General features: G+C 39.9%; 1 protein-coding gene across 1 annotated transcript in view; it reads right to left on the bottom strand.

Moving 5' to 3' along the window:
• The window catches only part of MCC (MCC regulator of WNT signaling pathway), a 180,648-nt gene that overhangs the window by 6,972 nt on the left and 148,310 nt on the right, over positions 1-25,366 (bottom strand). The window contains 7 exon segments of the mRNA XM_030237101.2: positions 5,299-5,396; positions 6,343-6,549; positions 12,357-12,591; positions 19,307-19,490; positions 21,741-21,841; positions 22,957-23,097; positions 24,805-24,953. Coding sequence (XP_030092961.2) covers positions 5,299-5,396; positions 6,343-6,549; positions 12,357-12,591; positions 19,307-19,490; positions 21,741-21,841; positions 22,957-23,097; positions 24,805-24,953 — 1,115 coding nt within the window.

Raw genomic sequence — 25,366 nt, 5'->3', positions numbered from 1 at the left:
AAGAGAGCCACCCGCTTCAAATGCCATGTTTTCCTGGTTCACCGGCTGAAGCACCATCCGTGCTTGCCAGCTACCTGTGCCCAGGAGGCCTTTCCCAGTTGCAGAGGTGACCGAGGGTGCTTCAAAAACCACTCTGCTGGTGTAAAATACTGTACTGCTTTTTTTGCTGATTGCCAAGATGCTCGGAACAGAGCTCAAAAAACAGACAGTACCACAGGCATGTGTTACACCACCTGCAGTGGGGAGACAGGCCAGGTGTGGTCCTGAAGCAACATACTGGCAGCAAAAAGGGAGAACAGGAGGGAGGGAGGCAGCAGCACTCACTGCTCAAACCTCCCACCCAGCTTTGTCAGCCCAGCCTGGAAGCTCTCCAGACCTGGAGCTATTTGGAGCTCCCTGTGATGATTATATCGAAGAGCATAGCAGCTCAGCAGTTCAGATAACCACAGGGTGGTAAGAACTACTTACCATGTCAAAAATGGAGAAAAAGTCAAATCATGGCTGTCTGTGAGGCATATAGTAAAAACAGTTACTCAAGGTGCTTCTAAGCAATCTGTTCCTGATATCACCATGAGTCACTTCTCTTCTTGTGAGAAGGTTTCTCTTAGTGGGACTCTCCAGAGGGATTTCCAGAGACAGGCCATGCCTTCTGAAAAGCCCCCGGAAGCCAAGGGAAAACCACAGCAGGATGCTGCACAGTCACAAAAAAGAGGCATCTCTGAAATTTGTCATGACTGCAAGCCATACTAGTGTCTGGCTTTCAAATGCCTCAGAGTTGCTTGCCTGCTCATTTAATTGATGTGGTAATTGGAGAACAGAAATAAGCAGACACTGACAGAGAGCAGCCATGATGCATCAGTAGGCCCAGAACACAAACCTCTGTCTCTCTCCCCCTACTTTCACCCACCTCATGGTTGTGCTGTGCCTTGGTCAAAGATAAGTATAAGAGTAATTTTAAATACAAATGGTTAGGATATGTTTTAGGCATTTCTATTTCCATTTCTGAGACAGCCTTACTGTGCTCAGCATAGGCCTGAATTTCAATGATGAAGTTTACTGACTGCTGCTAGCATGAAACTAAGGTCAGCCCTTGAAAATATGCAAGGTTAACATGCCATCACACAGAGCTTATGGAAATTTAAAATAAAGGAAGGTGGCATGATTTCTCTCTCACTGACATCATGTCAGGAAGTAGTCACTGCCATGCCTTGGCCCAGTTTTCTATTGAAATGTTTGCTCTCTGAAATAAAGTTTGGCACGAAACACAGTTGCAGTCTTCAGACAGCGATAAGGACGTGAGAGTGCAACAAACATTTTACTGTCTCAACAGACACCAGGAAATTATGGCAATAATTTCATGTCTTACTAGAAATACCTGCAGCTTCCACTCCAGAGAGGTGGGACCACAGCTCTGTGCAAAATGGACCTTTTGTTAACAGAAGAAGAGCTCTTTGCCATTCTACTGATAACTACTAATTTCCTCTCTCCACAGTGACTTCACAATTAGTAGCATCACTCACTATCTCAGTTTAGAAGTCATCAGGCATGGTAAATATAAAGCTCCTATGCAGCTGCCAGATGGAAAGTCACTCTTTTGTGAAGGAGATACTGAAACATGTCTAGACTGACACGATTCATGTAATCCTGCACAGCCATCAAGGATCATAATTTAGTGCCAAATGATGATGCAGCTGAAGTCTGAACAGTCAGTCTAGTTACAAAGTGTTTTGCCTGCCATGGTCCTTGCCTGGTTCTGCTAGATCCTTCCTGGCCAAGCATTTTAATGATTTATAAATGATTCTCTGAATGTATGAATAAAAAACAACCCTACACAAACAGAAAAGCTACCTGCAGCTGAAAATACAAGCATAGACCACACAGGACCGCAGCGATCAAAACATTTGTAGCAAGGCTTAGAGAGAGGAAGAAGTTTCAGTCTTGCCAGCTTGGCCACTTTTCACAGAATGAAAGTAGAAGAAAATATTTTCTTACTAGAAGAAAATATCAGTTCTATCATCATTATCACCAGCCTTCTAAAGCAGAATGGAATTCTTACTGCCTCCCTCCTGCCACCTCTAATGGATTTACCTGCATTAAAGCACAACCTGGTATGTGTCTACTGAGTTACAAACTCATACAAGTCATGTACAGGGCTCCCTGCCCCGCCCCAGCAGAAGAGAACAAACCAGCAAAGAAAGAGAACTCATTTAAGGTTTTCCCTCAGAGACTGCATCATGTATCTGATTTTGGGGTATTCAACCAGATCTTGTCTTACAAAACTGGCCTCTGGCACAATCATCAAGGTGTCAGCACCAGGCCATGAGGCTGCTGAGAACACATTTCTACCTTCTCAAGAGTAAGGTATTTCCTGCCAAGAAGCTTGTTTATGGATGTGTCAGACTCAAGAAAGATGAGGCTTTGTGCCCATTAAAGCACTTCATCATTCCATTAAGAAAAGAGAGAGGGAAAACCAAAACTGTTAAAGGCTCTGGCAGAAAGTGTTTATGTTTGGCTGAAACAGGGTACATCTGAATTAGTGAGCTTAGCCTGCAACACCAAAAATTGGTGTAACAGATGTAGCTTCAACAGCATAGGACTTAAAGTTAATTTACTTTTCTCCCAGTTAGCATAGTGACCATGTAAAAGACATGTGAATTCTGTAAAAAGCCAGTAACAGGGGTTTTAATGCTGAGCACTACTAGGAAATCCTGACTTGTTCTAGAACAAACTCGTTGTGACACAATAGATGAAGAACTGCTTCTGCCTTGCATTTCTGCTGATGGGCACCACCAACAAAAGTTTCACAACATGCTACTGGATTTCAGATTTATGAAAATATCCACATCTGCAGAGAGAAGCCAGCCTGGCTCTGTGGATGAGATTGTTCTGCTGCATGGCCATTTGCAGACAATGAGCAAATAAATGCTTCCAAACTACACCAAAACCCAAACCACAACTATGTCCTGCTGTTTTATTTGGATTTCAGTCTGTTTCAATTAACTGAGAAGAACCTGACAATTTAACAGCTACAGAAGAACAGAATGGGAAAGGAGCAAGGGGGGGAGGGGGTGGTGCAGCCAGAGCTCTGTAATGATGGGATTAGGAGGGGACAGGAAGCAGGGCTGCTGATTGATATCACATGCTCTGATAAACAGACTCGAAACCCAATGAATTTCTGTCCCTATCCTTACAAGTGTTGTCCCCTGAAGCAGCATCTACTGCCTGGAGAAACAACAGGGAGGACCAATTGCTGAAGATATGCACCAATTGTAACCAGTCCTGAAACACTCCTGAATGCTGGCATTTAAACACGGTCTCTGGACCCCAGAGCACGATTTGCACTTGTTTCACATTTTCCCCCACCTCCACCCTTCAGCAAACAGCAACTGGGATTCATACCTTAAATTTTGCATTCTGGTCCTACTTCCTTGGCGAGGTGAGGAGGATGCACTCGCAGAGGAGAAAGGACTTTGACCATTTTTAGAATTCTTTTGTGCATTTGTGATAGACTAAATATCACTGTGATATTTCAGGACCCATTTGTCCAGAATAGCAGTTAGGGACTTCTGGTATTTTTAGCATAGCTGTGGCTAAACAGGTTGCAGTAAGCTTTCTCCATGTGCTAGACAGACCTTCAACAGACTTGCAGAGACAAGACTTCAGGGTAAGCAAGGCTAAGCATTCAGCCTGATCTGGCTGGCACACTGATTAGGGGGAAAAATACCCTGACCACACAGCTTGCAGGAACTGTGCTTGAGCCCCACTTGCAGCAGCAATCACATTTAGTACAGCCGTATTTCCATTACACAGAGAACCTTCACAATTTATGTACAGTTTAATCGGATTATTTTTCTTCTCCATTTCTGCCTGACAAACTGTACTTGTGAGGCTCTTGGCTGGAAATCCATGCTAATCAACTTAAGGCCTAGTAGATAAAGCAAAGTTGTTTTCTCTGTGTTGTCAGCAAACCACATTTCATGACTATACTCAAACCTCTGTTAACTAAGGTCATTGGCATCTTCTGAAAATCCAGGAACAAATAACAGGAGCCAGAAGAGCAGCAGCTTGAGTGAAGGGAGAAAATGCTGGTGGAGCAGCCCACACCAGTGAGCAATGTGGGGGATACAGGGGAGGGAGGCCAATGGCTCTCTGCAATGTTTATGTGAATTACTTTGCTGATGGGTTTTATCCACCCACACACAAATGACAGTTTTGATTATTTTACCCACAGAATTTTGTTCCCTGCAACATTCAAACTAAGTACTCAGCAACTGCCAGACTACTAAGCAAATGGTTCGAGATGTATTGATTCTGCAGTGGTAATGATCTTACATTTTCACATGATGCCTTTCAGGCCTAAGTGTCCCTAGGCACAGCACACGTTGCACCTATGAAAAAAAGCACCTCAGGAATGAAATACCACAACTGTCTGAAAGGACATTCCACCATCAAAGAAGGTGCAAACACCAGTAAAGCAAGACACACTCTTCCCAGCCATAATTCTTAGCAGCATTTTGGACAGGTTCTAAATATAAGAACCAAATTAGATACCAGACAGCCATTTCTTGGTAAAGGTGGAAACAAGTATTGAAACCACTATTGAAACTATGAATTTCTTTGTCATTAAGCTTACCACATAACTGGTGAAGGAAAAACTGCTGCACAAACAAATATCTAGCTAATGTATAACTGTACTGAAAGCTTAGGCTTAAAACCTGGCTGTTGATAAAAGCTGTTTGTCAAGACATCAATTTTCTCTCCCATTGGAAAGCTAATGTCTCACACAATGTCATTTGTAATTGAACTGTGGCTCCACTTACATACTCAGGAGGCAAATGGAGCATCTGAGTCATCAGAATGCCTGCAATTCCCACTCCTGTAACTCCTACCCAAATTCTAACCCACAGCCAACCTTCTTAACCAAAGATCACACTTCAAATCCTGTATTTACTAAGCATTCTCTTTATACACACAAGAAATGTGCATGTCACTGTTTTACGTCTCATTCTCTTGCTTGATAGTGGTCATTACTGCCATTTTGAGGGTTTCTTTTATTTCTAAAATTCAACTAAATTCTGGAGAACCTCAAGGAGAATGGAGTTGAGCACCACATGAAAGCAGCTAAAGAACAGCAGGAGAGAGGGGAAAATTAGAAGGACTTTCATAGTTCTCCTTCTCATAGGACAAATCTGTGATCATTCTTCAAACCACTTGAGGGTTAGAGCGAAGGCTCAGAAATAAACCTTTCTCTGGACTTACAGGACAAGTCCTGACCCTGGTGAGGGAAGCTGTGCTTACCTCCTCAGTGCATTTGTCAGCTCAGCAGTCAGTTCACTCTCATTGTATGGTCTCAGCTCAGCAAGTGTTAGCGGTGTTGCGGTGCCATCACTACATTCCTGACAAAGGAGGAAAAGCCACCTGATTAGAAATTACTGAACATCTAAATGGGAAAATTATGAAAGTCTCTTAGTTCACAGGTACTTTTAAAATGAAAGTGACATAGACAACACAATGCTACAGCAACACGGCAGGGTATCATCCTGCCAAGAAATGGCCTAACCAGATTTATACTTCGCAAATGCCTCTAGATGTTTTTTAAACCACCACAGCTCACCGACTTGCAGAATTCTGCTACTGTGTGCAAAAATGCCACTGCCTTATATTTCTTTTGACACCACACATGAGACAAAGAGGCACTGGGATCAAGAAATTCAGATGACGTATTGCCAGGCACAAGGAAGTGAGATGTTATGTCTTGGTTTTTGTTTTTAAACACATTCTTGACATTTTCTGGGGAAACAGCACTAAAATAAGACAAAGTTTCCCAAGCTATTTTTTTCTTAATGCAAATTGTTACTGCAAATGCAGAAATCTGCAATATTCTGCATTAAGAGGAGAAAAGTCTTCATTCTAAAATTATTACAATCTGACTTGGAGAAAGATATTGTCATTACAATGCTCTAAATGCTGCATAGAAGTGTGTACTAATGTTGTCATATTTTGCGTTTAGGGGAGAATGGCATTTTGCTTAGACTCCCTTCCAGTGTTTCCAGTGAGTGGCAACAGGCAAAACACATGCTCAACCAAAGCAACTTGTATGTCTGGCAAGACTGGCTTTGTGGTAGTCCTCAAAACACCCTTATTTCAGCCCATGCCTAACACCAATTCTGCAAAGTCCTCAAGTCACAGCATGGAAGGAACCACCTCACAACTGGGGAGAAGAGAAAAGATCTGCATACACACGAAATAAGAACATGATTAACATGCTAAAGACTGCCATAGGGATGGGAAAGGTTTAATTAATCTTGTTTACAGCTTTGGAAATGTAGCTTGACTCCCGACCTTGCCCAGTTTGTCTCTGCTTCCACTGCTGGTTGAGCTGAGAGACCTCATTCTCTGCTCTTTTTGTTCTTCCACTTCAGACTTCAAGTGCTCAATATGGACAAGGTAGGCCTGCTCCTGGGCCTCTCGAGTGCTCAGCTTCAATTCCAAAGCCTTCTTCTCCTTCTCCAGCAAGTAAAGCTGTGCCTTGAGCTCTGCCATCTCTTCCTGTTGAAGAAACATTGTATTATTGCATGCTGCTTCATGGGACTAGGTACCTAACGAAAGATGAGGTTAAACAAGATTTTTATCCACTCCTATAACATAAGTGCTCTTTTCATTGAGAAAATGATCTGATGACTTTTTATAATCACATAGCATATTTGTCAAAGACCTGTATATTTTCACTCTGTACACGATGAGCCATGCCACCCCTTTACCAGGAGTAAGCTCAGAAGCAAAATTAGAATTAGACTCTGAAAGATCTGAGAGAATTGCCACAGCTGCTGAAATTTCTCTCGTTCTACTTTGTCCTTCAGAGACCACTGTCTTAAAAGCAAAAGTGTATGACTTTCAAACATCTCCCTAAAAGCAAGATTTCAGTTTCTAATTAATATTCAAGAATTAATCTCATTACAGTGGAAGGGGTTTGAGAGACCAGGACTTATTCCTGCCTTGTAATACCACCCTCTGTGGTAAAATGAGTTATTGCTCAAAAAGAGCAACTGAGTATGACACCATCAGATGTCCATTTATAATTTCCCTCCCCTAGGTGACCAGAATCCCAAGTATACACAACTTGAGTTTGACAGAAAAATGCACTCATTCATTTTCCTCCCTAAATACAGTCCGCAGAGGATGGACACTGGTACTTGAGAAGAAAGAAGCTCAATTCTGAGAGCTCCACTTGCTTCTGACAGGGCTGTCACCTATTGTAACACAATGTCTGCTGCCTGGGGACAGACACCAGTCTGACAGTGGCTGGGCAGAAGTTTAAGAGCAGGGCATTGAGGGCAATGACCCTTCTTTAAGACATGCTCCAAAACTCCAGTACGAAGCAAATGATGGGTTATTCCTGAACCAGAAGGCTCTCTGTGATTAACACTTCAGAAATGTTTCTTGTACAAAATGCCTAGTTATTTTCTATACCCAGAAAAACCCAATATCCACAAAATCTTTAAAGAGATAGTACTAATACATAATTTACATTATGTGCTCAAAACCACCGCTAAACAAACAAAAGGCTGCCAAAACAAACAAACAAACAAACCAACCAACCAAAACCCAACCCAGAGTAATGTTTTCACTGTTTAGCTTGCCTTGCTCTAGGTCACTTAATGGGTGAATACTAAGTTCATACATTCTAAGTTCTGCATTACATTTCTCTTGGTCACTGTGTAAACACCTCTGAAAGTCAGAAGTTTCTTGTTGTGTGGCCAGCTTAGGAACAAGTCATTATTTGTTAAAAAAAACCCAACCAAACAAAAAAACCTCACAAAACAACTGAAAAAGTCCCTAATCACAAAAATAACAGAAGTATCTGGCTTTATTATTCAAGAATAATGCTGTTCATATTTTAGCCATTATTAACAAAGGTTATACAAAAACAAACCTTTACACATATGTAGACAAACTTTTTATGTTGAAGGGCATCTAAATTCCTACCAAAAATTTGCTGTCTGGATTAAGAGTAAGCAGTGCACACAGGTTACAACAATCACTGGCTTATTCAGAATCATGCAAAAATAAAATCCCTATCTTAAAAACCTTGAGGGGCTTGGAAAGGTTTGTATGAGCTTTAAAGTCACTGATTTATTCATCTGCTTGTTTGTGAACTGAAGGTTAGAAGCACAATCAGTTTCATTCAATGTGGTTTACAAAAATTTAGTTGTTAGGCAAATTTACCATTAATTGCCTCTGTCAACAGTAAAAAATATAAGTAGTACTGATAAAAAATGATGGGGAAATTTTGTTATAGAAGTTGAACTGGATATACTCAAGTGTATGCATTTTAACTTCTTAAGCCTTTCCTTCTAAAGCCATTAATCTACTTAGCCTTCTTAGTGGAGGTTGAGAAGTAATTTGAACAGAGTATTTTGACACTTGTATGAATAAAGATATTTTCAGCTGTCTGTATGGGATGGTCATGACAAGATCTTTCCTGGCTAGAGGATGAAGCTAGGCAAATTCAGCCCAGAAATAAGGAACATTTATTTCCTAAAATAAAAAGGTGAATTTATCCACCACAACAATGAATCTGTGGAACAGGTTTTTATCATGCAAAGATTTAACTTATTTTGTTTTCATAAATATTCATTATTTTTTATTTTATCCAAACTCAAAACATATTTGAGGATCAATGTTTAACTCCTTTGTTTATGAAGACAGTAAGCTTACATCAGCACATATGAATTCAGCAGTTTGCATCTTGTCCCAGAAGACACAGCACGCACCTCCCATATGTTACTTTTCTCATGTCAAAACAATGTGACTTGGAGATAAAGAAGCAAAAACAAAGCAGGGGATAAGTCAAAAAGCTTGTGTCAGCCAGTGTCTTACAGAGGCTCACAGAGAAGGAACAGGAGGGAATGGAAAGGTTGAAGATGGTTAAAAATTTGAACTGCACTTGAGGATTGTGGTATGGACCCATGCAATGTGTGAGGCAGAGTGCCAGCAGCCAGTTTGGGAAAATTCAAGTAGTTCAGGTTTACTTAGAGAGTCAATATGCAGCAATTTTTCCCATGAAAATATGTTTTCTAAAGACTGCATTTAAATTTAATTGAAATGACAGTGCCACCTTCATATATTTACTACCTCCCTTTTCTTCCAGCTGCAGTTGCTGTGAAGCATTTTTGCAGTTTAACACACTCGCATCTTCAGAGTGTGAACACAAGCGGCATTCATTGAATGAAACCCTGAAGGAGGAGGTAGCAAGTGTCCCTGCTCTAGGGAATTGCAGAAGACTTAAGACAATCCATGTAAATTCACAAGCTTCAGGTATCAAATCCAGCAGTTATTTTGGGACTAATTAATTTAATATGAGGAATATTTTGTACTTACTAGTCATACTATAATCCTGGTTTTGGGGAAAAACGTCAATGAAAATTAAAAACTTATGATTCAAAATAATCAGAAACACCTAGAATTCTCATCATCAAAATTTGTATTTGATTTGGTCACGTAGGACTCAAGTGTGGCAAGAAGTTTTTAAAGTCACAAAAAGTCATGGAGATCCACAGTAAACAAGGTGGGATGTACCAGCCTTCAGAATGAAAACAAACATCACAGCAGATAAATGTCATGCTCCAGTTAACTGTATTTCACTGTACAAAACTGTAAGAGCATGAAAGGATGTAACAAAGGTGGACAATAGAATTCTTAACATTTTCCACCAAAGACTGTAGTCTTGAGCAAAGCACAGTCATGAGCAACTGTTATCAACACCTGTACACAAAAGAGGAAAAATTATCAGTGTAGAAGGCTGAGACTTCTTATCTAGATTAAGTCCTTTGAAATGCAGAAAAGCTGTAAACCAAGAACTATTTACACCCGTCAGAAGTAATCTCCTTGCTAACTGGGGCATGACAACAACTGACCTCAAAGCAAGACTACTCAATGATGACAAACCGTGGAGGAGAATGTAGTTGAAACATGGTTAATTATTGCTTGAAGCAAAGAGTTGAATTTTATAGGAGTACTGGCAGACAACTACGTCTTACGCTTTGGATCAGTAAAAAAATAATAATAAACAGGGCAGCAGAGAAAAAACCCTCAACCAGCCTTCTAATTAATAATGAAGAATTACTGTTGTAAAGGTATATCAAACTGATGAGGTGATCAGTTTTTACTGGAAATCAGAAATGGAAGGTGCCAAAAGATGTGGCAGAGATTCCAGCAAAGAACCAAGTTTTGGGAATACAGTAGGAGATTCTAAGACCCAGCTGGGAAATCACTGAGTAGCTTTGTCCAGCTTTTTCCAACGCTGGGAAATCATTGAGTAGCTTTGTCCAGCTGTATCACCCTTGCTAAGAATGTAGAAGAGAGAGAAGAAATTAAAAATGCTAAACAATGAAGTCTTCTGCAGTCCATCTGCTTCAAGTTAAATAAAACTCTGTAAGGAAACCTAAATTCTGTTTGTCTCAGAAGGAGGCAGATGTACATGCTGGTCTGTGTAAGATACATGTTTCAAATAATTGATACAAAAAATATACTCAGAAAGCCAAAATGAGCCGTGACCTTAAGTTCAACTCTGCTCTAGCCTGACAAACAGATGAGGAGGAATAATGCAGACCTGAGCAACAATCATGGAAGCTGATAGGTAACACATTTGACAGATCACAAGTTTTCACAATTGAGTTTTCATGATGTCTCTTTCAGAAACATAAGGTTTTCCTGCAGTCGTGAATTTCAGCAAAGTACAAGAAATTACAATGAATGACAGTACTGTCATTTTATACTCTGTACTGCAAAGGGCTGAAGGTAAAAGTTCATACACCTATGCAAAATGTGTGTCTATTCTGTATGCATTCCACACAAACCGATCAAGAAGAAAGTGTTCTTTCAGAGGCAATTGCTGCAATGAAGACCCAGTGTGCCAGGTCCAGCCAAATGGATGCTGTGTGTCAAAAACAAGTTAGGTGCCTACTTTGTGAACAAAAGAATTACCAGCACACAAAAGTGTACCAGAAATTATGATATGCAACTGCTGGCACTCCTGACAGTCAGGGAAGGCAAGGCCCCTCCTAGCTCACAAGGGATACAGCTCCACAGTTTGGCCTTACCTTTAAATTAAAATAAAATTAGGAAAATAGAGTAAGTTTAAATTGAAAAATAGAGGTAAGAATGGTGTACAAGAAATTTCAGGGAAGACCTGGATGCAAAAAAGGAAAAGGAAGTGTGATATCTGAAATACACATCTGATAGTTGTGGGGAATATACTGCTGTTGGTCACAATGTATTCAAAAAAGTAACATAATTTTACATCTCCCAATCTCTAGCAAGCAATCTTTTCTGAACTGTAAATAATTAATGCATTATTGCAAAACTGTGTCTGTCGTCATGGAAAAGCAGCGCCACTAAGAACATAGTTATCATCACCAGGCTACCACTTAGCCAGCACATTTGATCAAAAATCTATAGCTTTAGAAGCTCATGAAACTATTAGGATTTTCTGTCCCACTCAATACCATCACCTGCTATGTCAGTAATTAGTTGGCTAAATTAGCACTTGCTAAAATACAGAAGTTAAACTTAAACTGAATCAAAACCAGACATATTTTGAATGCAGACATACACTTGAATTGCCTTAAGTATGTTCCAATGTTTTAGTTCACCTCTCAAAATCAATACAGAAGACAGACTTAAAATTGTGTAAGCCCTACACCTGGTCAGTAAAGATCAGCTTTTCTAGATCACATCTTAGGAGCTGGACATATAAGCCAGGGTTTTCTCCAAAACTCTCTGTCAATGCAAGTCATTACACAACCTACCCTTTGCTCAGTCTCTGGACTGAGCTACAGATTGTAACACAATGCCTAGAAGATCTCAGGACTTGTGACCAACTGCCAGAGAGCATTAGGGATGACAGCTGACAGACCATTCCTCCTCCCACACCAATATTAAAAGCAGCTGAATTTGTTTTGCTTCACTTCACAAATATTCATGATGCACATTTGCAAGCTTGTAAGTAATGAACTATCTCTTGGGAAGTGCTGAATCATGTTTTTTTGTCATCCTCGAGCAATTCAGTTGCCATATCTCTCAGAAAGAGAGCATCTGGTTCAAGAAGAGCACTGCAAGTTTAGAGATGAAGTCCCTCTAATTGAGAACACACATAGCTCATCACTGTTAATGCACTGCCTTCTGTCGCTTTCTGACTACTGGATTTTTACTGTCCAGATTATGTGTTTCAACAAAGTTACCCTTTACTACCCAGTGACCACTATCAAAGCCTCCCACGAGTGTGACTGAGCATGTTTTGTGACACAGAGGCATTGCCAGCAGAGCAGCTCCCCTCTCGGTTATGAATAAAATACCTTCATTGCCATGAGTTCCTGCATCAAGACTGCATTTTCCAGGTCCAGCCTCTGGTTGTCTCCACGTGGCTTAACATCATAACTAAGGGGATCAATGTGGATGCTTTCCAGCTCCAGCATTGTCAGTTTCACTGCGGCCCTGTCATTTTTCAGCTGCTGGATATAATCCTTCAGCCGCTGCTCATCTTCCTTTGTAAACTCCGTGTCACAACTGCTTGCGGTTGAGCTGGTAGTACTGGAAAGAGAAAGAATGGTATTAGAAAAAAATACATTTGAAACAAAATCTTAATTTTTACATCAAACACATTCCCAATACTTCATCAACGCAGCTGAGTCTTACTTAAAAGCTCATAGAAAGAACACGGATTTAGCATGGACACAGGACACAGCAATGTGAGGTGTGACAAATTCAGAAAAGAAATTAATTCCCTCAGCTGCACAAGAAAATTTAATCATGTGACAACTTCTCTACAAAGCCAGATATTTACTGATGTCTAACCAAATTACTTTATCTGAAAATGTGTCTTCTGAAAAAAAGTGGTAGATTTTTTTTTAATTCAAAAAGGAAAAAAAAAAAAGCTATTTAAGACTTCTTAGCAATAACAGCATAGCAAGCTGCTCAGACACTGAGGCTTCATCTTCTTTGAGAAGAAGCATCTGCTAAAAAAAGAATGAACCCAGACCTGATCTATCTCTGCTGATGACCATACCAGTTATCACATCAGATTTTGCTGTTGATTCCTAAAAGTATACTAACGGATAATTTTAGGAATCAACCTAATGAAAAATCTACTGGCAGATGCCAGGAGAACCTTCAGCTCACGTGAAGGTGTGCTCCTCAGCATTCCTTCAGGGCTAGAGTGATTTAAAACTAACCAATGGAGTAGCAAGAAGTCTAATAAAAATCATGATGAAAGACTTGGTGTATCTTCTGAACAAACGAGGGCCCATTACTCTGCCCCATAAGTGTTTACACAACGATTGCAGAAAGGGGTAATAATGTCATTAGTGCAATGGGGGCTGAGTGCTGCTCACCCACCTCCATGCATGCCAGTGCTGCAGGGGGCCCAGACTGACACAGCTGTAGCATTCTAGGGCTGAATATAGTTGCAATAACACTAAAAGGAAAATAAAATGCCATATTGTTTCTATAGCCTCACTCAAAGCTCCCTGTTGTCTCCTGAGGTCCTGTAATCAGCTGCTGGGTAAGGGATAAGTCATCCATTAACTGTGCCTGTCTGGAATGCTAGATGATCTCAGTTATCAGCAGGGGAATAAATCATTTTCTGTATCAAATTGCACGGCTGTTCAACATTTTTGTACTAAGAAAAAAAGTCCTACCCGCTAGATGGTGTGAGAGCCAGGATGATGTCCTGAAATATTATGCATGTGCAAAGGGGAAGCCTATCAAGATAGGCTTGTTTCTCTTTCCTTTAGTTCTACTTCAGCTAAAGCTACATTGATTTTAAAGTGCTTCAAATAATTGCCCATCTTCCCAAAAATTCCAAGCACAGCCTTGGAGAAGATAGAGAATTGCCAGGTCTACCAAGATTTCTCAAAATCCTTCCCCCTCACGATATATTGTATTACAGCTCTTTACTGCAGTTCTATGTCAATTTCACGTTATTTTCCTCCTTTTCTGAGGGTGCCTGCCATAGTCAAAACAACTGTAGATTGGCCTTTGCTTTTGTTTTCATCCATTTCCTTCTACAGTGGGGCTTAAGAACCCAGTACCCATATACACAGAAACCCTTTCAGGCTGAAACAAATTTTTGTTCATACTAATCCTTGATTAGAAAATTATGAAACACTTACTAAATCCTGCTTTACTGAGCTTAAAGGCATCTTGATGAATTACATATTTCTATTAAAAAAAAAAGAGGATAGACAATGTGAAAAGTACTTTATTCTGTACTGAAGTCATATTGTGAGTTTCCTTCTCAGCACCCAAAGACTGCAATTGCAGAGCTTTTCAGGATTAAATGTAAAACAGCTGTTGTTGGAGGAAGAATAGCTTTAAAAGTCTTGGGGCTCAAAGGCCTCATCTCAATTTTTGCTTGAAAAGGACAGAAAACCCAGCCCTCCTGCAACAAATGAAACCTGAGCAAAAAAATGCTGAAGGTTTATTGTTATGTTGAGCTGGACCTCATACTCCATGCATATTCACAGATCTTGGCCCTTGAAGACCCACAAGCTATGCACATACATGTTAGGGGAATGGAGTCCAAACTCAGGAAGGCAGTCTGGGCTGTTGCCAGTGATACTCAGGCTGCTTTTACTTCAGTCCTGGCTGCCTGCCTGCCTGTCTGCAGCTGAGCTGGCTCCTCTGGTGAACTGCTAGCAAGCTGCTCTTCTTCTTCTAGAGTGGTTTGGTTTTTTTCTTTTTCCAGAAGTTGGAGGGAGCTCAGCAAGGAACTTGTGTCTCAGCCAGCACATAAGAGGACAAGAACCTTCAGCCTCCCCCTGCATTTAGGAGCACATCCCCACCCAAAAGACAGGAAGCAGCTGGGGTGGAAGGGACAGTAACAGCACTGCAGTATTTCTGATTTCCCCAGCAACTCTGCCAGAGTGTGCTTCTCCAAAAAGCTCACCAAACAGCTCTCCACAGCCACAACGTTGGTCCACTACTGCTCCCTTCAAGGGATGACAGCTGTTGAGCACTTCATCCTGAATTTCTTATATTGCCCTCCCTTCTGAACAGCAATCAGGACAAAGGAAAACACTTATAGTATAATGCCAAAAACCACAGGAAACTCTTGCAAAAGATGTGCAGTTTCTTATTTCTCAAGTGTTTAGGTAAGCACAGAGAACGGATCACAGTTTCATCACAGTTGGAGGGAATACAACATCAATCTGCCCATTCTCACGGATGCTGTATGAGAACAAGAAATATTCTTCACACTTGTTTCATTCCTTGAGTCTTTTATGATGACGTCATGCCTGAGTGATGTCAAATTAATTTTCATACACAGTTTTTGGAAAATATATGGGCTGGTACAGTGTAATGTCAGTCTTATTTGTTAGCATGAGGGTATGTCTATAACATGTGGTGGGTGGACCTAAAAGAAGCTTTCAGCAGTGCTTCTCTGTGAGTAGTTTTTGCACACTACAAAAATTTATCCATAAAACCCTACATGAGTGTCATTTTATCTGTTAAAAATCAAGTCAATAAATTAATATAACTGCAATTAAGCAATGGTGTGGATAATAGAGTTGGTAGAACTGAGATTAACACAGTCGGAACTGAATACACAAACTTGCTTCAATACCTGCACACAACCTAATACTTTAAAGAATGCAGTTGATCCACAGTGCACATAGACCAAACACCTTCTTTCTAGCTGAACATTGTGGTTTGAGATCTGGGACAGCACAATGCCAGTTTCTCTTCCTGAGAAACTAAAAAATACCCCAATCAGGCAAAGGACAAACAACAGAGCCTTTGGTAAACTGCCCTGCTTGCTTCTGAGACTGCTTCAGCCCAACAACAAAGTGTTATGTAGATTACACTGAGATATCTATTTAGACGTTTCCAAATAACTTATTTGCACCCCTCAGCCAAGATAATCTTGTCTGTCACCAACTTATCCGAAACCTGAGATGGTTCTGACGACAGATATATTCCTACTGTTGACAGAGCTCAGATATTGTGCGACACTACGTAATATTGTAAAGAATTGCCTTTGCATATAAGGGACCCGATCTCTCCTCCCGTGAACCCAGATGTACGGTTGGGCTTATCAGCACAGCAGGGAATAAAATACACCATTTTCAGACAGTGTTACAACTGGGCTTCCTCCTTTTTGTTGCCTTCCAAAGGTGCAATCAGTCAAACCTTGTTGGCAGTGTATGTTCTATACTTAGCTTCTGTCCATTTAAAATAATTATGACTTCCAACTACATTGCAAACAGATTTCTATTTTCAAAAAACTGAATTGGTAACATTACTGTGGTGCTGCTGCCAGTCAAATGATTTTAGATGCTCTCTCACTGCCTTTCATTTATTTTCATTTCAGTTGTTCCCTTTTACAGTGTTTAACCACTTGTCACTAGTGGCTCACCAAGCACTTACTCTCAGTAACATGTTCAGTGATTTGATTCAGAATCTCATCTGAAATTTCAAAGCCCAAGATGGGTCAATAATTCCACTGTAAATCCATATTCTACAGGATTTCAAACAACAGGGAGAATTAGTCATTTGTCACAAGTCTCAACAAAGGATAGTTTTCATCATCCTACTACCACTTTATTAATTTAGTTTCAGAGGGAAAAAGCAGCAATACGTATCTGCAGCTAAAGCCTGCAACACTGAAATTTCGAAGGCAAGAAAAATGTTTGTAGATTCAAAGCATTTTTCAACTGAATACTGTAAAAATATTTTCACAGGGTCCCAGGTGGGTGGTGGTTCACATAGAACTCACTAGAAGTGAGAGGAGATGACCTTAAATTGTTCCAGAGGAGGTTCAGATTAGATACTAAAACAAAATTTTCACTGACAGAAGGGTAAGGCATGGAATAAATTGCCCAGAGAGGCAGTGGAGTCACCGTCCCTGTAAGTGTTCTAGAGGGATCTGGATGTGGCACTTGGGAATAAGGTTTAGAGATGGTTATGGTGGTGCTGGGGTTGATGGTTGGACTGGATGACCTTGAAGGTATCTTCCAAATTTGATTTCTATGGTTCTGTGATACAAACATAGAAGTGTGTGCCTTTTGAACCAAGACAGATTTTCCATCAATGGGGTAGCACAATGTCTGTGTCTGTAAGCTGAAGAGGTGACCCCTCTATTTTGAGACAGGGTAGAAAAAATCTGAAAACACCTCCACCCATATGTCACTTGAATGCAACAGAAGGAAATAAGAGAAGATTAATATTTTGTGGAGAAGATGAAGTTTCAAAAAAGTTTTCACTGACATGTATGCTTAGACAAAGACAAACTACTTTGAGCATGGAGAAGGGGAGAGGGACAACAATCTGTAAGTAACAATCAGATCAGGGTGTCACAAATTCCTGACTTGCTGTGTGCCCTCTGAGTGAGTGACAACAGCTTTTATCTCCTATGTTCCATATATATAAAAAGAAATTGTAGAAGTTACCTCATTCAGCACAATATGTTGCTCTGCACCAGAAAAAAATACTATAATGGTAACAATGGCTCAAGCTAAAACACTCATTTCATATAAAACCACTAAATTTGCATTTTTACATTCATGACATAGCTTATCCTGATAGAACTTTAAATCCTATGCCACTTTAAATATACTCTGATGAAACTTTATCTACTGAGCCAACACCTTACATGGACACATCCAAACAGGTCCAGCTGACACCAATGAACACAGACACAAACACAGACATCCTCCCAAAAATTCTGCTAAAGCAAGCAAGAGCTAGGGAGATTACGTTCCTACCAAACACTTTCAGTGCAAGTCTAGGAAAGCAAAACACTGAAACAAGAACAATCCCCAAAACACTGAAACAAGAGTAATTCCCTGTCAATACTGGAAACTGCCTGAACTGTTTCCAAGAAAAAAAAAATTACTATGCCTTGACTACATGCCACATATCTCACAAGGAACAAAAACACTGAGGTAGTTCTGAAAACCTGAAAATTACCCTTTCAAACAATAGAATGTTTACATGTAGTAACACCTCTACCTAAGCCAAGCTCGTTGGCTTAGGTAGAGGTGTTACTACATGTAAACACAGACAACATGTTTGCATACAGGTGTAGATATGGCCTAAGACACAGCAAGCCAAGTGCTTGAAACAGCTTAATGTAATTTCTTTCCAAGCCTCGTTTAAATGCTTTTGGTAGAAAGTGTGATCAGTGTGCTACTAGCATAGATGCTGCTGCAACAATCATTTCCATGTAAAGACACAGCTTTCTCACACTGGGAGTGCACCAGAAAACTTCTCTGAATAAAATAACATTAAAATTCGCCACACATTAGGACCCTGTTCCCTCAGATTACCTTTTTGCTCCCTTTTTAGCTATTCCATGCCAGTCATATGGCAGGAAATAAGATCCTTTGGAGGAGGCATCAGCAAGAAGAGGAAATGATACAGTACTAAAATAAACTACTGAAGTGTCAAAAAAAAAAAAAAAGACAGCATTTGAAAAAAGAACTGGCTAGAAAACTGAATTAAAATGAAGTTTTACAGCAAATCCGAGAAACAAAAATAACATTTAAAGAGAAAAATGTTCATCTATATTTACCCAGGACACTTTCCAAATTTGTATCCATATACAAGCACACATATTTACTGCAGAGTACAATTACACCACAGGCAGGCAAAAACTCAAAATGAAGCTGCTGGCAGATATACTCGAACTGGAACACTTCTGCAATAATTGCTCATCTATGTTTTATTATTTTATAGGTCTTCAGAAAAACTGCAGTATCCAGTCTTTCCTGGAAGAATCCATCTATTCCATGGGAAGGATCAATATGGAGGGGTGCAAAGGGTAAGGAAGGAGAAGGGAGAGGAAATAGTTTAAAACAGTGGAAATGGTTTAAAATGGCTAGATTTGCAACATTTAGAAAACAATTCTTGAGCACTCCAAAACGCCAGTGAAAGCCTGTTTCAGATCTCTGGTTCTCTGCACGTCCATGCTGTCTGCATACAATAGATGTGAGTAACAAGAACAGATCTGAGTTCCAATAAAACAGTAAGAAAGTCACTGTAGTAAAACAAATGTAATGGTTTTGCCCTTTATGAGGAAGATCAAAGTTCTGAGTCACCCATTTGCAACAAATTTATAAAGAACTCTTCTTGGCCGGAGTTGCTCAAAGTCCAAAGACAATTAGACCACTGAGGCATGGTGACTTACAAATCAAAAGCACAGAAGCCAAAGGACTGAGGTGAAGGGAGGTAGCTCAGCAAATACAATAGAACATAACATTTTGTCTGGAATCAAAGATTAGGAGAGCAGAAGAGTTGCAGTTACCTGGTGTGGCTGTTGGAGGACAGGCTTTCCCAGGGCTGCACACTACAGCCTGTGACTGCATAGGCTCCTCCACAGCTCCCATCCAGCTTCATCAGCAAGGCTTTTGCTGCATTCTCAGCTGTCTTCCTGCAGTCATGAGCCCTCTTAAGCATCTGTGTGACATTTTCATCACCTGTCTGGTCCCCTATTTTTCAAGCAAACAACGTTTCAGACAGGAATTAAGGCAATAGATCCTTCTACTCACTCTCAGTTTATACCAAGACAATGACAATAAATTACCAATCTGTCAACTAAAAGCTACTTCACTTCCTTGTCAGCGTCAGTGGTAACTGGGATACTGGCCTGAATGCACCCTGCTTCCAGTGACAAGTTCCAGCTACTTGTGGCTCCAGGAAACATGTCTTAAGTGAGGCAGAATTTTAGCCTGTCTGTTTATAAAGGGTGTGCATTCTGCATTAACATTAGGTTTGGATGCTCAAATTATGAACACACTGGAAAAGTCTCAGCCTCAATTACAACTCTTACTCCAGTCAGTACAGTGCGGTTTCACAGTGTAGTGATCTCCAGAACTTCTCCTCACAGGCACCTTGATCTCAAGCCTGACAGTTTGCCAGAACACCTTCTTACAGGCTAGCTGGCCAGACTGAAGAACTGCCCTGCTGCTCAGAAGCAGCCTCTCACATTTTACAGTCATGCATATTAAGCCAAAAGAAAACCAGCCCTGGTTAAATTACTGTAATTTTTAGTGGTTATACAGCACCTGTGTAGCTGGTGAGCTTCAGGAGAAGCAGGACTGAAACCACCACTGTCACTACTCCTACAGTCTTCCAGCTGCACTGCAGTCAAATCATTAAATTAAGACATGTTATTGGCTATAAGAAAATCTACAAATGTATTTGTAGATTAAGCTATAATATATTTATACTTTAGCAAAGCTCAACAGCTTGCTCTGTGTTGGATTTTCATTTAATCCTTGTTCAAGTCAATTACCTGCACTGCACACTTGCTGAGTGAAGTGCATGCACTAGAAGTAACATTATTGAGGAAGAAAGGAAGGCTGAATGTTCTGGTAAGAAAAGTTGGATAGGCTCAGCTTTAAGTGATGTAAATCCCATGAATTTTCCACTCTCAGATGTTGATATAAAGCTTGACTGATCTTCAAACCAGAAATCTGTTATTTTATCTAGGTGTGTTAATCAAATTTCATAATGAAGTAAAGGTACATAAACCATACACAACTTTCTCCATGCTGTGCTGTGTGAGGGGAAATTTGCACTATTTCTATCTCACGGCTGTAACTGATAATACCATAATTAACAGCTGTAGACACATACCTACATAAAAATTTAACTACAGTCTCTTCCACAAAATGCACGTCAGATGAAATCCTACTCAAACCCAAAGTATTTCTCCCTTGTAAGATTTCTTTCTACCACCTACATGAATAGAAAACCCAAGACTAAATTCACTTTTGCTACTCACTGATCTCTGCCAGCTGGGAAAAGTTCCCTAGCACATTGTGGAAAGGAATGAACAGAGTTTGAAGAAAGGTGGAAGAAAATCTCAGATATCCTCTCTACTGAGAAGCCAGTGCTCCTAACACAGCAGGCACCTGCTATGCATCAGCACAGTATGAAGAGTTATTCTCTCTGAATGCTTATTTCTACTTGAAGATTACTGTGACTGCCTTCTCCTGTCAATTATAGGAATGGAACGACTAAAACTGGAATTTTATTGTGCAATCACCTCTCTCTATCAGAAGAATGGAGCTAGCAGCAATGCCAAGCTCCAAATTTCTGAACTGTACTGTACCTACAATAGTGGCTTGTTCCATTATTTAGCAGGCAGTATATTAAAAAACAACACCTACCCACAGGATTAACTAACCACAAAATAAAAAAAATCCAGAACATACAGTCTAAATAGAAGATAGAATGTTTTAAAATTCCAGAGCGAAGGTAAAACAGGGTGAAAAATTACAGCCTTTAAATTTTTTTTTATTTGTAACTACTCAATGCTACCTTTGTATTATTTTAATCCCAGTTTTTCACAGATTAGACTGTCTCTGGGGAGTCAATCTTAATGAATCTCTGGATTTGCAACTACCACAGCTGCTGTATGGCCCTAAGCCACCTGTGCTCACAAGTATCGTTTAATTATTCCATTTTGTACAATTGCATGCCTGCAACAATCTCACCCCTGCCAGAAGAGGCATCTTCTCGTGAAACCAACACAGGTGAAATTAAATTGCCCTCTTGCACTTTACCCCTATTTTTGGGGGGTATAAAATAATTTAAATAGTTAAAAACAAGAAATGACTGGGGAGCATTCTGAAGTAATGGGTGATGACATGATTCACCATTACAACCAATTATAATGCTAACTGACATGCCAAAAAAACCCACGTAAATTAAGTGATTCCTTGACATCTTACCAACAGAACCAACACCTGCAGCTCTGAATTGTCCAAGAATGAGACTCTGCTCACTTTCTGCCAATGCCAACAGCAGCTCATATGCTTCTATGCACTGTTCACTGAAAGGGAAAACAAAAACCAAACAAAATGTTAACTGCAATTTAAAGAAGAACAATACCTGCAATAGCAACTACAAAAAAGAGCTATCTGATTAACTGCATGATTCTCTACTACTTGTGTAGCAGCAGAAATATTAAAGAACATTACACACATGGCTTCTATCACAAGCATTCAGCAGTCTCCCCATTCTCATAACAGTTCCCGGCTGGCCTCAAGTAATTTAACAAGCCAAAAGATAAGACAGTGACCTTAAATAAAGGAATCTCCAGAAGCATGTGTTAAACAGGTGGTCAAGATCCCTTTAAGAAACTTTTCCTAGACCTTCTTACTATACAACATACAGTATTCTATACTACACAAAGTGTTGTAAGTGGAAAACATGCAAGAAAAATACTTCCTGGTTTTGTCCCGGCCGTAAGATGTTCCCCCTTACAACAGAACAGTTTCCAATTATATTTATGAGTCATACAATCCCTGTTGCATTTTAATGTTTTTAAAAATACATACTAATATACTATTAGAAATTTACACTTCATTGAAATTTGCTCAAGGCTGATAGCAAAAGAAGGCACACAATTTGTTCCAAGACCAAACCTGCCAGTCCCAAAATAGTTGCAGTTGAAGGTGTTAAGTCACACTGTATTTTTGTTACCAGTGTGATGCAAATTTAGATACTTACTACCAAATGCAAGCCATTAATCCACAATTCCAACTAATGCAATACAAAGTCATTCTGAGTTATGTGGAGTATAACACTCTCTGCTCCAGTGGTCTTGGGACAGGTACAGAGAATCTGTATCTTAAGGCTGGATTCAGCAACACAGTCTCAGCCTACACACAACCCCTAATTCAAAAATTATTTCAGTATTTAAGAATGAAGAGATAAACCTCTACATTCCTGTTAGATGTTGGTCAACTACAGTTGAAATACACTGTAGGAATAACTTCAATTGGTTAGTTTGTCAGGTAGTTTAACCAAAGGGGTGCTTTTCCAGGGAGGAAACAAAAAATAAACAGTATTACTATGGCACACCATCAACTTCACTCTTAAACACTTCCATCAAGCCTCCCCCAGCTCCCTCTTCCTGGCTGAGCCCCTTGTGTAGGTACATACCTGTACTGCAGTGCCAGCCTGAGGGCTGTGGCATTGGACTCGTACTTGCCCACAAGCATGCTCATCCTCTCTGCATTGCTCTTGCACTCCTCCAGTGTTATTGTCAGCAAGTCGTTCTGGGATTTCAGGTGTTCAATACGGCTGCAAAAAAACAAGTAATTTTCAACCTTCAAGCTTAACTTGCAGTCACTGTTCTGAAAATTCTAGGACAATCATACTTTGAAACAACAAAAATTTCTTAGTCTACACAAGTGGTTTTTAATGAAGATGGCAAAATCCATCAGTTCTGTGTATCTTATCAAAAGCCAAGAGGATAGAAATTTCTCTCAGATCATCCTCTTTTCTCCTTCTCGTAAAATGCAGTCATAACCCCATGCAGCAGCAGCAAGCAGAAAGCTGTACTCTTGTTTTGCAGCCACAAGACAGCATAGGACAGTTTCATATTAACCTTCTGGTCAATTTTTCTGCCTTCACTCCTCACTTTCTGCTGCCCCATTTTCAACTTGTTTTAAATGGCATATTCATTAGCGTGACTGGGGGTGTGTGCAGGGAACATGCAGTTTCATAAATGCCTCCTTTCTTCTGAAAATCCAGAGTAACCATTCCACCTGAAGTCATGTTTGGGTTGTGATTAGAGAGGCAACTTCCAAACTATGAATGAGGTTTCACTGGGGCAAAGTAACCTCCAAATGTTCTGGCAAAAGTCAAACAGAAGCTTAACTGTAATACACTCCTCAATGAGGTTAACCCTGAAGATGAAAATGAAGATTTAGAGTATCAGTATTACTGTTTATTCTCTCTGCTGACAACTGAACCACACATCAATATATTATGCTTAACTGTAAAAGTTCGATATATGACAAAACCAGAGAGACAAACAATTTGAAACCTTGCACAGGTAGATAATAAAGAAATCCATGCCATCCAGAACTCTAAAATCACTGACTTCTTGACAAAGAAGATTGAGAAGGGCTAGTATATATGTTTGTCAGAACAAAGTCCTGACTTTTCCAGATGCTAGAATTGCCACTTCCCAGATCTTGACATGTTCTATAACGATACATGTTGTCAAAGCATAATTGTGCAGGGTACAGAAAAAAAGAAAAAAAAAAAAGAAAATAAGAATCACGTTTTGCAGCACTCAAAAAACATGAGCTATAAATAAGAAGAGATATTGTACTGATCAGACTAAATTTCAGCTAGCTGTAGGGAAGACAGAATTTGTATAGAGACATGCTGAGACATGATTCTCAAACTCCTGATCCATAGTTTTGATTTTATGTGCCAAAAAAAGATGTGAAACACTGGTTTTGATAGAGCTTGCTAAAGGATAACACCAGCAGTATTTTAACTGCAACCAGAAAGCTGCAATCTCTCTTCTGCAGACAGAAACCTATATGCTGGTATATATGCCACACCACCACGCATCAGTACACTTACTGAGACAATTAACTGCTATTATTCTGTTTCTTCAGGACAAAAGAAAGCAAGCTAATTTCAGAATGATGCAGACTAAGTTAAGGGAGTCCTTATTTCAAGGATAATGTGTCTTATGAAAAAAAGATGCCATGACTACTTGGTCAGCCACACAGAGGGACACTCCAGAGTGCAGACAGGGGAAGGTGCTGAGCTGATCTAATAATGTACAAACAAACCCATAGTCATGGGAAGAATCCTTAGCACACGATTCAATCTCCTCTTCAGCAAGCACATTCCATGTTTATCTGCAGCTGCCACAGCTGAGCTGGAAGTGAACTAAGAAATTATCAAAAGGGTAAAAGAAAGAGTCAACTCTAATGAAGCTAACAGAAGACAACATGTGTGAGCACATCTAAATTTCTAGCCCACCTATTTAATCTCTCTGTTTCCACTTCAAACTCTCGGATTTTGCTTTCAGAGATGGCAGATCCATGTGAATAGAGAGTCTGGAAGATTTCCTGGATGTTTGAGCAGTCTTGGAGGGAATGTGCCAAATGTTCAGCCACGGTACTAGAGACCTGTACAGGGCAGTTAATAGATCATTGTGAAGAGATACCCACTGGATTTCTCCCAGATACCTTCAGCATTAAGCACTGCATTAGCTTGCATGCACTCACTTCAATGCATTCATTATTCAGTTTTTGTTATGAATTTTACATTGAATAGAACATTTACAAGATTCCACTTTTAGAAGCCATTTTGTTCTAAATTTCTACTAACCAAGGGTGAAGTCCACCATTTCATTATACATTTAAAAAGCCTACTATGCAAGTTATTTATGTTCTTGAGAGCTTAACAAAGGGTTAGAGCCAAGATCTTCAGTAAAAGAAATATTAACACACAGTAACAACAGTGTTATTGATTTACACTGGCATTTCAAAAGCAGAATCCAGTTCACTTTTGGTGAAGGTTGTGAAATGAAACTGAAGAG

The sequence above is a fragment of the Serinus canaria genome, chromosome Z (assembly GCF_022539315.1).
Source record: "Serinus canaria isolate serCan28SL12 chromosome Z, serCan2020, whole genome shotgun sequence".
Classification (NCBI taxonomy): domain Eukaryota; kingdom Metazoa; phylum Chordata; class Aves; order Passeriformes; family Fringillidae; genus Serinus; species Serinus canaria.
Note: the sequence above shows the minus strand (reverse complement) of the source record. Positions and strands in the feature narration are given on the sequence as shown.